At 40.6% G+C, this 12985-nt stretch overlaps 1 protein-coding gene across 1 annotated transcript; it reads left to right on the top strand.

Annotated features, from left to right (window-relative positions):
- Window positions 1-3523: 3523 nt before the first annotated feature.
- cdk9 (cyclin-dependent kinase 9 (CDC2-related kinase)) lies at window positions 3524-7362 on the top strand. The gene is made up of 8 exons (XM_040000749.1): window positions 3524-3657; window positions 3796-3909; window positions 5338-5419; window positions 5508-5598; window positions 5682-5848; window positions 5938-6109; window positions 6239-6387; window positions 6474-7362. The coding sequence occupies exons 1-8, from the start codon at window positions 3617-3619 to the stop codon at window positions 6837-6839; spliced, it is 1182 nt and encodes a 393-aa protein (XP_039856683.1). The 5' UTR covers window positions 3524-3616; the 3' UTR covers window positions 6840-7362.
- The last annotated feature ends 5623 nt before the right edge of the window (window positions 7363-12985 follow it).

Genomic DNA, 12985 nt, shown 5'->3' with positions numbered 1-12985 from the left:
TTTTGTGCCACTAAATGTCCAAACTTTAGCAGAACTTTACCAGAAACAGAAATGTCCTGCGGGGAAATCTAACCTATAACTGAAAAGCATTATGTGGAAGATTAAGGTTAGGGGTTTAAGAGCACATTTCTTCCCTTCCCTCCTATAAAGTGAAAGAGGAAAACTTCACAATCCTGAATGAGATTTACCTTTGACGCCATGAATTCTCAGGACTGAGCTTTAATTTGAATGCAAACTGTTTATCTCTGGAATAATATGTGCAGCTTTAATCCAAGATAGCAGAATTATTACCTTTTATTACTTCTCTAAGGTTTGTTCAGAATCAGAATCGGAGGCTTTCAAATACTTTCCTGTAAATAATGAAGACGAAAACATAAGTGCAGGTATTCTAACAGTAAACCAACCATGGATGGCTGAACAAATTTAACCTTCTGAAAAACACACTGGAGTTATTTTCCCCTTAAATTAATTTGAGATATGTTTACATTATAACACATAATCATTATTTATTAATTTACATGAGCATTTTTGCAGCTTTGCGGTCGTCAGAATGTCTTGGTTTGTATTTTCACGTTTATTAATTTATCAAACAGTCCGGTTTGGTGCGGAGTGCGCCCCCATGTGGTGGTAAATCATAGTTTTGATCAAACGTTTACAGTTATGTCTGTTTTCTAAGAATTTACCCTTAAATTTAGGGCTAAACCCTGGTGAACAGTTATTCACCGCCTTTCTTTAAAAAGGAATCGAAAGGTCAAAAACACGTTTTCAGTGGGGATCCTTTGAATAATTTGTCTCTGTTAAAATGTGTCTGCTAGAAGTAACTTTCAGGTCATAAAAGCTTTAAAAACAACTTTAGATCATTTTGGGGTAAAGCATTTGTTTTGGATCTTGTTAGAAGCACAAACACTGATCCATTACTACACACATTTTCTTTTTGCTGGGCAGCACTAAACTCATCAGTGGCTGAGATTGTTAACATCTTAAAAATAGGTACCAGTCATTACATCACTCCTAAGGATCCCCCTTTCTTATTTGGGAGGTGTGATGGGATTACAAAATAATCTTGTTTACATACTGCAGAGGCTGGTTGATGGTGGGTGGGGTCGGGAGAACCTAAAATCCTGTTTATTATTATGCAGTTAACCTCCAGCTCTGCTTCAGTACGGCCTGCACTTAACGACTGTGCACTTAACAGCCTCATTTGCCTCCATTATCACCCATGCACAGTCTCTTTGATAAAGTACTTTGTGTATTTCTCTGGCGATTCAGAAACTGGGTAATGAAGCTTTTAGCTCTCAAGAAGACCTGGGACTGTCATTTAAGTTTGAAATGGGATAATAAAAGAGTGGGAAAGGATATTTAGAAACATTCAAATACTTTCCCATGATGCAAGGGATACAATTTCTTCACTTTAAGATTGCGCATTGCTTTTATTGGACACCATACAGATTATATATAATACTGCTGTATAAGTCTTATGTACATATGCCATCGTTTTGTAATAAAATTCAGGAGTTTGGGACTACAATATATGAAAATATATACATGATGCTGTTTCCCCTGCGAGGTGAGACAGAAATATACTAAGATTCTGACCTAAATGACTGATCTGACAGTGAAGACTAAAAAAACGAATTATTTAGTTTTTCAAATCTGATGACTGGTGGTGGGAGAAGGGGAAGAAGGTGGCTTCCATTTTTGTTCTAAAACAAATGTTTTAGAACAAACATGTTGAGGTTTCCATTCTCCTCAATGTGCACAGTGCAGTCCAGAAATGGCAAACTGTTGTCTTTTGTGTCTTCCCTGGTGAACTTTGTTTTTATCCACAGAGTTGATGTGAACAGTGAAGGATTCTACTTTGTTGGTTTTGATTTGTGGATAAAAACATAAATTTCAACACACACTCAGACAAAAACTGGTTGATCCCAAAGACAAAACTCCTAAACACAAATTTAATAATGTAGTATAGACTGTACAATGTAGTGAGGAGTGCTTAGACCTCTACATTGGAGAGACCAAACAGCCACTTCATAAACGCATTGCACAACAAAGAAGAGCCACCTCCACGGGACAAGACACGGCTGTCCATTTGCATCTAAAGGACAAAGGTCACTTGAGGATGCCAATGTTCACGTTTTGGACAGAGAGGACAGATGGTTTGAAAGAGGAGTGAAAGAAGCCATCTATGTCCACTGTGAGCGACCATCTTTGAACAGAGGCGGTGGTTTACGACACCAACTGTCTGCCATCTGTAATCCAGTTTTGAGATCCCTTCCCAGATGCCTTAACGCCCACTCACATACAGCCATTTGACCTCAGGAAATCACTTGATAGGATGGGGCTAGGTTTCAAAATGAGCTCACCCGAAACCTTGGCTGATTGTGACCACACCCGTTTTCACACCTTGGCTCATGTGATTAGGTAGAGAATCAATAGGGGTCCATGACCCTCTTGGGTACACTCCCATAGGGCTTGAAATCTGGGACTCTCCACCAGTTGCTCTTAGAACTGAAGAAGGTTCTCAGATGAGAGGTGAAACGTCTTCAAGAAAACTTAAAGAAATTTAGATGCTTTTAATTCCAAGCTCCTTAGACTACAATGACCTAGATGACTGAGAACCTTCACAGACAAACTTCAGTGTTTGTTGTTGCTGTTTTAAGTATAAAAAAAAAACACGTGAATCATAAATTAGCTTGTTGTTTCTTTTCTTTCAGATAGATTTGAATAATGATAATAGCTCTTTTATTTCCCAGTCAAGTTTAGTTTCGATGCATGCTTTAAAATAACTGCAGAGGCAAGAAAATGGCTGCTGAGGGGGTGGCAGGGAGCTCGCAGGAAATCAGGAAAAGCACTTGAAACCGGCTGAAAACAGAGAGGTCTGATGGTTTTAATGTGCAGAGACCTCCATCAGCATGCTGAGGGTATGTGGCTACCCTGTAATAATAATAATAATAATGTATTAATACAACCGCCACACAGAAGCACAGCATTTAATGGTGAATTAACAGATCGACAACATGTTTAATTTTAACGAATGGAAACGGCAATCACTACAGCTTCTAAGTAAAAGTTATAACATTATGAATAAATACATGTTGGCGGAAGTAAATAGGCTAACAGTGAGTTCCTTTGTTTACAGTTATGAAAATAAACCACTGTGCAAGTTTCAAAGCTTACAAATATATTATTTTTGTGACATGGTTTCATGTTTGATGCACTCAGGAGGATCAGGAGAACTGGAATTTCCACCCTGTATGAGGGCATGCATTATGGCATGATAACAGTTTCGGAGAGGCCACTCCACTCCTCTATGCCCCCTCCACTCCTCTATGCCCCCCACCCCGACAGAATTGACCTTTCTGAATGAGACGCTACAGACGAACCCGGCCTTACGAGATTGTTTTTTTTATTTTTTATTTATTTTCTTAATATTTATTATTCTTTTACTGCTTATTTTTCATTTGTTTTTCTTTATTGTCGCTTCTTTTGGGGTTATTTTTACTTTTTGCCAAGCCCGCCCCCACATCAGCATGCGGGGCGTCGCTGAGCTCTAGAGGTGACGCCGTGCGCACTGCGCAGACGCTCCATACGTAACTACGTCGCGGACACGGACAGGATGCAGCGGGATAAGACGAGCAATGCCACCGGGGCTGAAAAGTAAGATTAAATCTATTTATTTTTCAATTTAACAAACGGGTTTGCTTTAGTTTGTTTCAGATACATTTGAGGCACGTTCTGTGTAAGCCTTGTTTGATGTTACCACTATAAAGTCTCGTGAATTTTCCTTTTGTCCAGGCCCGACCGGGAGGCCGCCATCATGTCGAAGTACTACGACGGAGTGGAGTTCCCTTTCTGTGACGAGTTCTCCAAGTATGAGAAAATGGCCAAGATAGGACAAGGAACCTTTGGGTGAGTAGTACAAAGCAGGCTGGTTGTCTTAATGAATCTTTAGCTGCTTTGCGAATTCCGTATAAACGCCAGCTGTGTTAAGGCTAGCTGTGCTAACTGCTAGCCGCACGGAGTGAATGAAGAGCAGGTAAACAACGGAAGTTTCCTTCCTGTATTAGTCCGGCTGCTTATTAAGGAAGGCTGTTTCGACATGTTTTTAAAAAGGTATTTGGTTTGTAAAGTTGCAAAGCTTTCATGGGCTATGGTCTTCTACGATCAATTGAAACAACAGGGCACCAAGATATGGCACCGGAATAATTTGTGACTGGCTAAATGAGCCACATGCTGAAAACCAGGCTCACTCATAGAGCACCAAAAAAGGCTTTGCGTTGTATTCTCAATGAGTGACATCTCTTCTCCCCTGATGTGGAAGAGAGGCAGCTTGACCTCTGTCCCGATGAGCTGATTCTCCCATGCTGTGCCATGCTTCTGTGAAGTGGGTGTTTATTCTAGGGCTGAGTATCGTCACTGATTTCTAGAATCGGTTTCATTGCACCTTAGCATATGCTACTACCGGAAATGTACAACCCTAAGCCCGGTCTTAAAACAGGAAGTTAGCATTTTCTCGTGCACAGGGTCTATTTGATTAGATCCACGATTCGATTCCATTTGAGTCTGGGAAATTTTGTCTCAGACAGTCAGAAATATTATAATTCTGATTATTTATCAGTACATGTACATATTTTTATATCTATAAAAAGAAAGCTGACACCTGTGAGACTTTATCAGAGGTGTAACCATCACAGCAGATGACTTTGTGTCAAAGTAACAGAGCATAAAACACAGAAACACATGAAGGAGATTTTCCTGGCCTGTCTTTTTATAGCAGATAACCACCTTAAAATATTCTGCAGTAGAACAAAAACAGAAAACCATGAATCAACATATGAACATTACCTGATGCTGCTGAAGTGAAGCAGAGCAAAGTTACAGAGGTTTAGTTAGAGAAACAGCTAAGCATTTTGCATAATTTTAAAAAGTTTAAATTTCTTCAGTATTAAACAGCAGAAATGAGGCTTTCTTTTTGGAAGTCAGTTGAATAAAAAAAACCAAACAAGCAAAAAACACAGCGGCTGACAGCGCTGCACATAACGGTAGACTTGTGCATAATAAGGAAGCAAATAACGCAGAAAACAGAATTTATTTTAATCGTAAAATCGATAATCAAAAACCACCCCTAGTGTTTAGTCTGTAAAGGTCTAAGTACTCCTGATGTTGTTCACCTTTGTCTTTGGGATGAAGCAGTCTTTGTCTGAAGTGGACTGAGATCATGTCTACCACACAAATGCCAGCAGTGTTGTTTCTCTAGCCTACTATACATTAGGCTATATACCGTTTGAGTTGAGTAGTTTAAAAAGCCGACTGTTCTAAAATTTGTCTTTTGTACAGGGAGGTGTTCAAAGCGAAGCACCGGCAGACAGGGAAGAAAGTTGCACTGAAGAAAGTGCTGATGGAAAACGAGAAAGAAGGGGTAAGAAACCAGAGCATTGGCGTCATTTAAAATCCAGTGTCCTGAAAGTTGGTGTGGATGAAATATAACTGGTTTTCCTCCCCTTTAGTTCCCAATCACAGCTCTGAGAGAGATCAAAATCCTTCAACTGCTCAAACACGAGAACGTTGTCAATCTGATCGAGATCTGCAGGACCAAAGGTTCGTGTGACACGAGTGCATCTTTGTGTGGATTTATTTCAGTTTGTTGGGGGTTGTTTTTAATTTGCTGTTCTCCTTTTCAGCTACTCAGTTTAACAGGTACAAAGGCAGCATCTACTTGGTGTTTGACTTCTGTGAGCATGACCTGGCTGGGCTGCTGAGCAACGCCAACGTGAAGTTCACGCTGGCAGAGATCAAGAAGGTGATGCAGATGCTGCTCAATGGGCTGTACTACATCCACAGGAACAAGGTTAGACTCTCAGAGACACAGTGGGTACTTTAAACCAAAGGAAATTCCACTGTCAGAATATTCATGGGGATCTGTTGTTCTTTGCTCAGATCCTTCACAGAGACATGAAGGCAGCCAATGTGCTCATAACCAGAGACGGCGTCCTGAAGCTGGCCGACTTTGGTTTGGCTCGAGCCTTCAGCCTGGCCAAGAACAGCCAGGGGAACCGCTACACTAACCGCGTGGTGACGCTGTGGTACCGACCTCCAGAGCTGCTGTTGGGTAAGAAAGAAACAAAAGACTTCTACTCAAACATAGTCACAGGTATAATCAGGAAAAAGTAGTACAAGTAAATTTCAAATGTACTCCTGGTGCAGTTTTTTAATTTCTGTGTCATCTTTGTTTTTGCAGGGGAGCGAGACTACGGGCCTCCAATCGACCTGTGGGGCGCCGGCTGCATCATGGCCGAGATGTGGACACGGAGTCCAATCATGCAGGGGAACACGGAGCAGCACCAGTTGACCCTCATCAGCCAGCTCTGCGGCTCCATCACGGCAGAGGTGAGCCTTCGTTCTTCCTCTCAGACTCTGTTTGTTCTGTTTCTCAGCTCTGTGTTAACTTAACTAACACTCGGTTCTCCCATCAGGTGTGGCCCGGTGTAGACAAGAAGTATGAGCTGTACCAGAAGATGGAGCTGCCCAAAGGTCAGAAAAGGAAGGTGAAGGACCGCCTCAAAGCTTACGTCAAAGACCCGTACGCCCTGGACCTCATCGACAAGCTGCTGGTCCTGGACCCGGCACAGCGAATCGACAGTGACGATGCCCTCAATCACGACTTCTTCTGGTCAGACCCGATGCCGTCAGACCTCAAGAACATGCTCTCCACCCACAACACATCCATGTTTGAGTACCTGGCCCCGCCTCGGCGGAGAGGACACATGCCCCAGCAGCAGCCCAATCAGAACCGGAATCCGGCGACCACGAGCCAGACAGAGTTCGACCGCGTGTTTTAAACCAGGTTCTTGACGCTTGGCAGTCCAATTTTCCTTCCAGACGTCTGTGGATTAACTGGGAGCAAACGTTTTCTCCTTGTCTTCACTGCATGTTTGAGGCAAAACTTCTTTTTTCTTACAGCTACTCATTTCTCTGTGTTACAGAGTTATTTATGAAGACAGTGTTAAAGTTTTATTTAAGACACACTTACAAGGACACTTATTCTTCTGACACAAAGGGACGTGCATACCTAAAATAAAGTTGTTGGGTTTTTTTCTTTTTTTTTTCTCGTCTTCCTTAAATGTACCTGGCAGCATGTGGTCCGACACATGTGCGGCCTGACTTTACCTTCAGGATGTGAAGTGACTGAAAGACTGCAGTACCTCCAGCAGGGGGCAGCATCATATTGCTGTATATCTTTATACAGCACATGTACATAACGTTTTATACTCCAGCATCGCTGAACAAAAGTGTTTTTGAACTGTGGGCTGGGCCTGTGCCTGTAATGTGAAATTTGGGGTCAATAAAACATTTTAAACACTATCTGATTCCTGACCTTTATTAAAAAAAATAAAAATAAAAATGTTTCTGTTTAACAGCTGTAGCTGTTTTAGTCTGGATGAAAAACCAGATGTTGTCTTCTGTTTTATACACACTCACAGAATACCACATCTGGTTTTTGGTCCGGACCAGGAGGTTTTTATTTTTTATAAATAACTAATGTTGTCAACCAGGTTTGAAACTGATAGTGTGTTACATGGATCCAGGATCATTACTATTTCATTATTTTTAAAAATATATTAACTTTTTCAGGGAAACAACACATTTATGTGGAGATCTCCTTTATTACATGATTTTCTCTTAGATTAATAAGCTTTCTGGAAATTTAAAAAGTTGTGTGCAAAAGTCTCAAGTCATTTCTTTATATTTTTTGTTCAGTTAGACTTTAATGAAACTTTCCTCAAAAGTGCTCTTGCAATAGTTGTCCCGGCTTTCTAAACTTCTTTCATTGGTTGCTCTTTCACCAAGCCGGGCATCTTAACTCGAGGGATGAACCTGTTTTTTGTCCAAACTTATAAGAAACCCTAAAGTTACAAAATCTTTAGGTACTTGGATAATAGCAGCCTGTCACAGGAAAAACATAATTTGTGTTTCTGAATTATAAATGCAGAAAAGTACCAACAGATATTGCAGAACCATCTGGAAAGCGTCTGATTGACAACAGCTTCATTCTTCAGCATGACAGTGATCCGACACACACTGTCAGTGTAAAAACGCACCAGAGACGAGTCTCAGCGTTACTGAAGCAGCGTGAAACGATCCTGACAGAGAACAGAAGAAAAGGCAGAAATGTCCAAGCTTTGAGAGCTTTGAATATCCTTAAAGAAGGCTGGGGAGCTATTCCTGATACTACTTAAAGAAATTACAGAAGCTGCCCCAGAGATCAGGCCGTGTCAAAGAATAAAGGTGCTCATTCACTTTCAAGCTAACAAGAATTGTACAAACAGGCTACAATAAATCGTTGCATCAATTCCCCATTTTCCAAGCAAAATATAAAATAAGACACGTCTTCTTCACTTCAGTGACCTACTTCAGTCCAGCGAGTCAGAAGCCTGGTGGCAGAAAGTGGGTTTATATAACATAATTTTATAATATAATAATTTATATAATATATATTTTGTAATTTAATTTGAAAATGAAATATAATTTAAGAAGTGCTAAATGTATATTCTTATATCTTAACTAAAAAAAATTCATCTGAAACTGTGGTTGATTTGTTTTATGGATGTTCTACATGAGGCCAACAGAGGAAGGGTTTATTAATATGCATGTATCTGCTGTGTGTGTTTGTGTGAACCCACTCTGGGCTGGTAGTTTCCCTCCCCTCAGCCTAACAGCAGTCTGTGTGTGCTGTCAGAGCAGAGCTTTACAGATGATGGATTGCTCTTTTAGTTCCAGAGCTCATTCCCCGTCACTTCTCCTGAAGAGGAGGGTGTGAAGACAACGCTGACAACAACAACTAACATAAATTAGAAAGCGCTCCAGTGGACAGATGGGCCTCCGACTCCTGCAACCGGCTGCATGCAAATGGACTCCCGGCTCTGCTCCTGCCGCTGCTGCTGATGGTGATGATCTGTATGGATGAGAGGTGGATGGTCTGAGTTGTGCCAGGTTTAGGCCTCATCAGAACTGACTGTGAACTGTTTCCAAAGGCTCTTCACACTGATGTGATGATATTCTGGGTTCAGGAGGTGTTTAGGGGCAACTGCCATGTCAGACTGGGATAAATGTCACCTCACATGGAATCCTCTATGTGACAGTGCTGCTGTTTTTTGGTGTGGCTGTGCTCTGTGGAGTTCATTTAATGTGGAAATACTGATGCATGCTCTGTTTTCTCACAGTCTCCAGGTCAGGAGCTCATCATCATATGCATTAAGAAAACCCTTCTCCTGTTTTATCTTCTGCAAAATCCCAGAAGAAGCTCCATTCTCTAACAGCCAGCAGGGGGCGAGTACTCTGGTTTCAGCCAAAATCTGATTGTCTATTAAGGAAATTATCTGACCTCAGTAAACACTGTCCCGGCTAAGTCTTACTGAATAAAACATGATTCTTATTTTGTAAAATGTGGTCCCATTTAGAGTAAAACAGGTGACTTAACAGGGTGGTACAGACCACCACATGCCCACGCTGGCTCACTTTACACCCTTGTAAGGTTCACTTCCTGCTTTTATCACACTTCCGGTTCCACATTTCCTTTTTAATTGCTCTCCTCAGTCTCACCTCTGTTCACTTATCTAGTCACACTGCCCCGTATATACGCTCTCAGGTGTTAAAGTTGTTGCCGAAATGATCCCATATGGTCTTCCGGCACCTTCATTTAATGTGTGATTAAATCTGACGGGCAATTTAATACAAAATGATGTCAACCAAGTTCATTCTTAATAGCACTGCAGCCCGGCAGTCCTTCCAGGTGACGAGACAGAGGCAGGTGAGTCATCGTGCAGTCATGCCTACACACTTTAACCCTTATCATCCCATTCATGTGCTGATGTGTCCAGACCAACACGGTACTTCAATATGGGGCTAGCTCAGTAACTTTTTATAAGTGGCAGATAATTTCAAATGCAATGTTTGAAAAAGCTAAAACATATCAGCAAGTACACAAACTGCCCACTCAAAGAGTGACAAAAAAGATTAATGTGTGGTAATATCAGAGAAAGAGAGGAAGAAAACACCTTACTTTCAATATTTGATAAACTGGAAAGATTAAATTTAACGGTTAAGTTTATTTTAATTGTATTTAATCTCATGTTCAGAGGTTCACTGCACAGGTTAGATATAAGTAGCAGCAGAGACATCATGATCAAAGAATTCTGGATTGAATCTCAAAGATGGCTTGTTGAATAATAAGCCAAATACAGACTGAGTAACCAAAATCTACCTTTTATTTGCTCAATCCAAAAGCAAAACAAAGAAAAAAGCCAAGAGGGAAACCATAAACTCAGTACAAAGAATAAACATGGAAGAAAGCTGGTGAGTACAACTGACTAAGACAAAGTTTGGCAGGAGACGGGACTATTTATACACACAGAAGGATAATCAGGATGTAGACAATAAAGGCTTACCGGGTAGGAAGCAAAACTAAACAGACCAGAGACACATAATTACCAAAGTAAAGGAGAAAATGAATAACTGAAAGCAGGGAACAGAGAAACATGAATGAACCAAATAGGGGGAAACTCTGGGGGGACTAATAAACAAAATATAAAATATAAACAAAAGCAGTAACTAGAACTACAATGTAAACAAGATGAAAGGCTCATAATGCTGAAAGTCAAACCATAACTACAAAATAAAAGATGAGCCATCCAAGTTGTCGTGGTTTTTTTTGTTTTGTTGTTGTTGTTGTTGTTTTTTATTAAAGTTTTGGATTTGTGTATATTTTGATTTCTATTCATTCTTCAAAGTTTTTGTTTTTTAAGTGTTGTTATTGTGTAAATCTGGGTTCATGTTTTTTATTCGTATTCTGTGTTTTCGGTGCTGTTTGTATTCTCTTTTAGTACTTACTGTATAGAATTTATCAAGACTTCCCTTGATTACCTCATGTGTATATTTATAGCCTTGTCCTACTTTGTTCATTTTCAGAATGTCTGTTTGCATAACTTTGTGTGCATTCGCTGGGTCCATTCTGTCAGAAAAGCCTGTGATTACTTTGCGAGACTCAAATGCAGGCTGTAGGAAACAAGAGAGAATTTAAACCAAGCTTTCCAAGATTCTTTATGCATTATCATGCAAGTACAACACACAGTGAAATGTGTCCTGAAAGGCTTGTTGACTGTGGAAAAAGCTGACTCTGAAATATGAAACAAACAATAAATAAATTTGAAAACCTAAAAAAGAGCACAGTCTGTGCGGAGCGGTCTGGATGTGGCAACACCATCTTTGAACATTTGAAGGAATTACAAAGTCCCCAAAAAACACAGAGAGGAGGCACATGGGTGTGCAGACAACACAACAAGGGACAAAGGAAGACTGAAAAGATAAATGCACCAGAGGTAACGAGGAAAGATGAAATAGTTGGGGAACTAAACACAGCTGAAAAAAATCTAGAAAGTGAACAAGGGGAAGTTAAACTACACAAGATACAGGAGAACAAACCGCCACCAAAATAAAACAGGAAATAAGATTAACCTAGCAAAGGGAATTCAGAGGAAAACGGGGAACAGTGACAGACAAAACACAACACACCGAGGTGGAAGGAACAAAATGAAAAAACAGCAAGTTATATCAATAGCAGGCTGAACACTAACCCAAACACACACAACCCCAGATCAAAGATGACCTAAAATGCAAGACTTGAATAAAGTACAACACATTAAAAAACACAAATATAAACAATACTGGCAACCTAATTTTAAAAAGGAGAAAAGAACACAGACAATGCTCTAAAAGAAAAGGAAGAAAAAACTTTTAAAGTCTTGGGTCCCAGAATAAAAGGTTCAATTTATTTGCTCCATCAAACACAGAAAACAACTAAGGGTGTGGCTCTCAGTCATTCAGATCATTGTCTTTAGGTGATTCTGATTTATCTGAAAGACAAAACATCAAAACAGAAGCTGAACAACATAGTGCAGTGCGGTGAGGAGTGCATTGGCGAAACCACTACACAAGCCGCTACACAAATGGCACAACACAGAACAGCCACCTCAACAGGACAAGACCGGCCTTACACCTGAACCTAACAGGTAACGGGCTCAATCATCCAGCTAAGGAAATCCCAGAAAGTTAATTCTGTTGATCTGGACGTTTTCAGTGGAAGAAACGTTTCCCAACTCATCCAAGAAACTTCTTTAGTGAAGAAGTCAATCATTGTCCTGAAGAACAGAATCAGCTTTCTGGAGCTAAAGGGTAAATGATGCCAGTGTTCACATTCTGGATTGAGAAGGCAAATGGATTAAGGAGTGAATGACCATCTGTGAACTGAAGTGGTGGCTTACAGCACAAGCCATCAGCCACCTGCAACAAAGTTCTGAGATCCCTTGGGGGGGGGCAGTGTTGGGATCTGGGTTTGCTTCAGTTGATCAGATCAGTGAGTGACCAGATTTTCCCATCAGTGGATTGTTTTTCTTCCCTGATGGCAGGGACATGAAGACAATTCCAGGATTCATTAGGCTTGGATTGTGAAAGAGTGGTTGAGGGAGCACGAGATATCATTTTCACACTTGGACTGGCCACCATGGAGTCCAGACGCAAACCCCACTGAGAGTCTGTGCTGGAGAAAATTTTACACAACGGTGTGACTCTCCCATCATCGATGCAGGATCTTAGTGACAACTTAATGCGACTCTAGATGGAAATCACTGTTGATATTGGATGAGGTTATTTAAATGAATCAAAGCTAAAGGTGGTCCAATAAACTCGTACGTTTCATCATTGTTTTGGGAAACATGTTCATGTAATGGTTTCTGGAGCTGCTTTAAGACATTCATCAGAAAGCTCCTCCTGATTTTTCTTTTTCAGCTTTCTGGCTCATGTGTTTAACTCTAATTGAACTTTCTCTTTCTTGATTTGATTGTTTCCTGTCTGTAAAAGCTTGGAAATATTCCGGTTCTCTAATTTCATTCCAGCCTACTTCAAGTGTTGGTTTCACAGCATAGAAGCTGTG

This window comes from Simochromis diagramma, unplaced genomic scaffold, assembly GCF_900408965.1.
Source record: "Simochromis diagramma unplaced genomic scaffold, fSimDia1.1 OVJJ01000596.1, whole genome shotgun sequence".
Taxonomy (NCBI): Eukaryota; Metazoa; Chordata; class Actinopteri; order Cichliformes; family Cichlidae; genus Simochromis; species Simochromis diagramma.
Note: the sequence above shows the minus strand (reverse complement) of the source record. Positions and strands in the feature narration are given on the sequence as shown.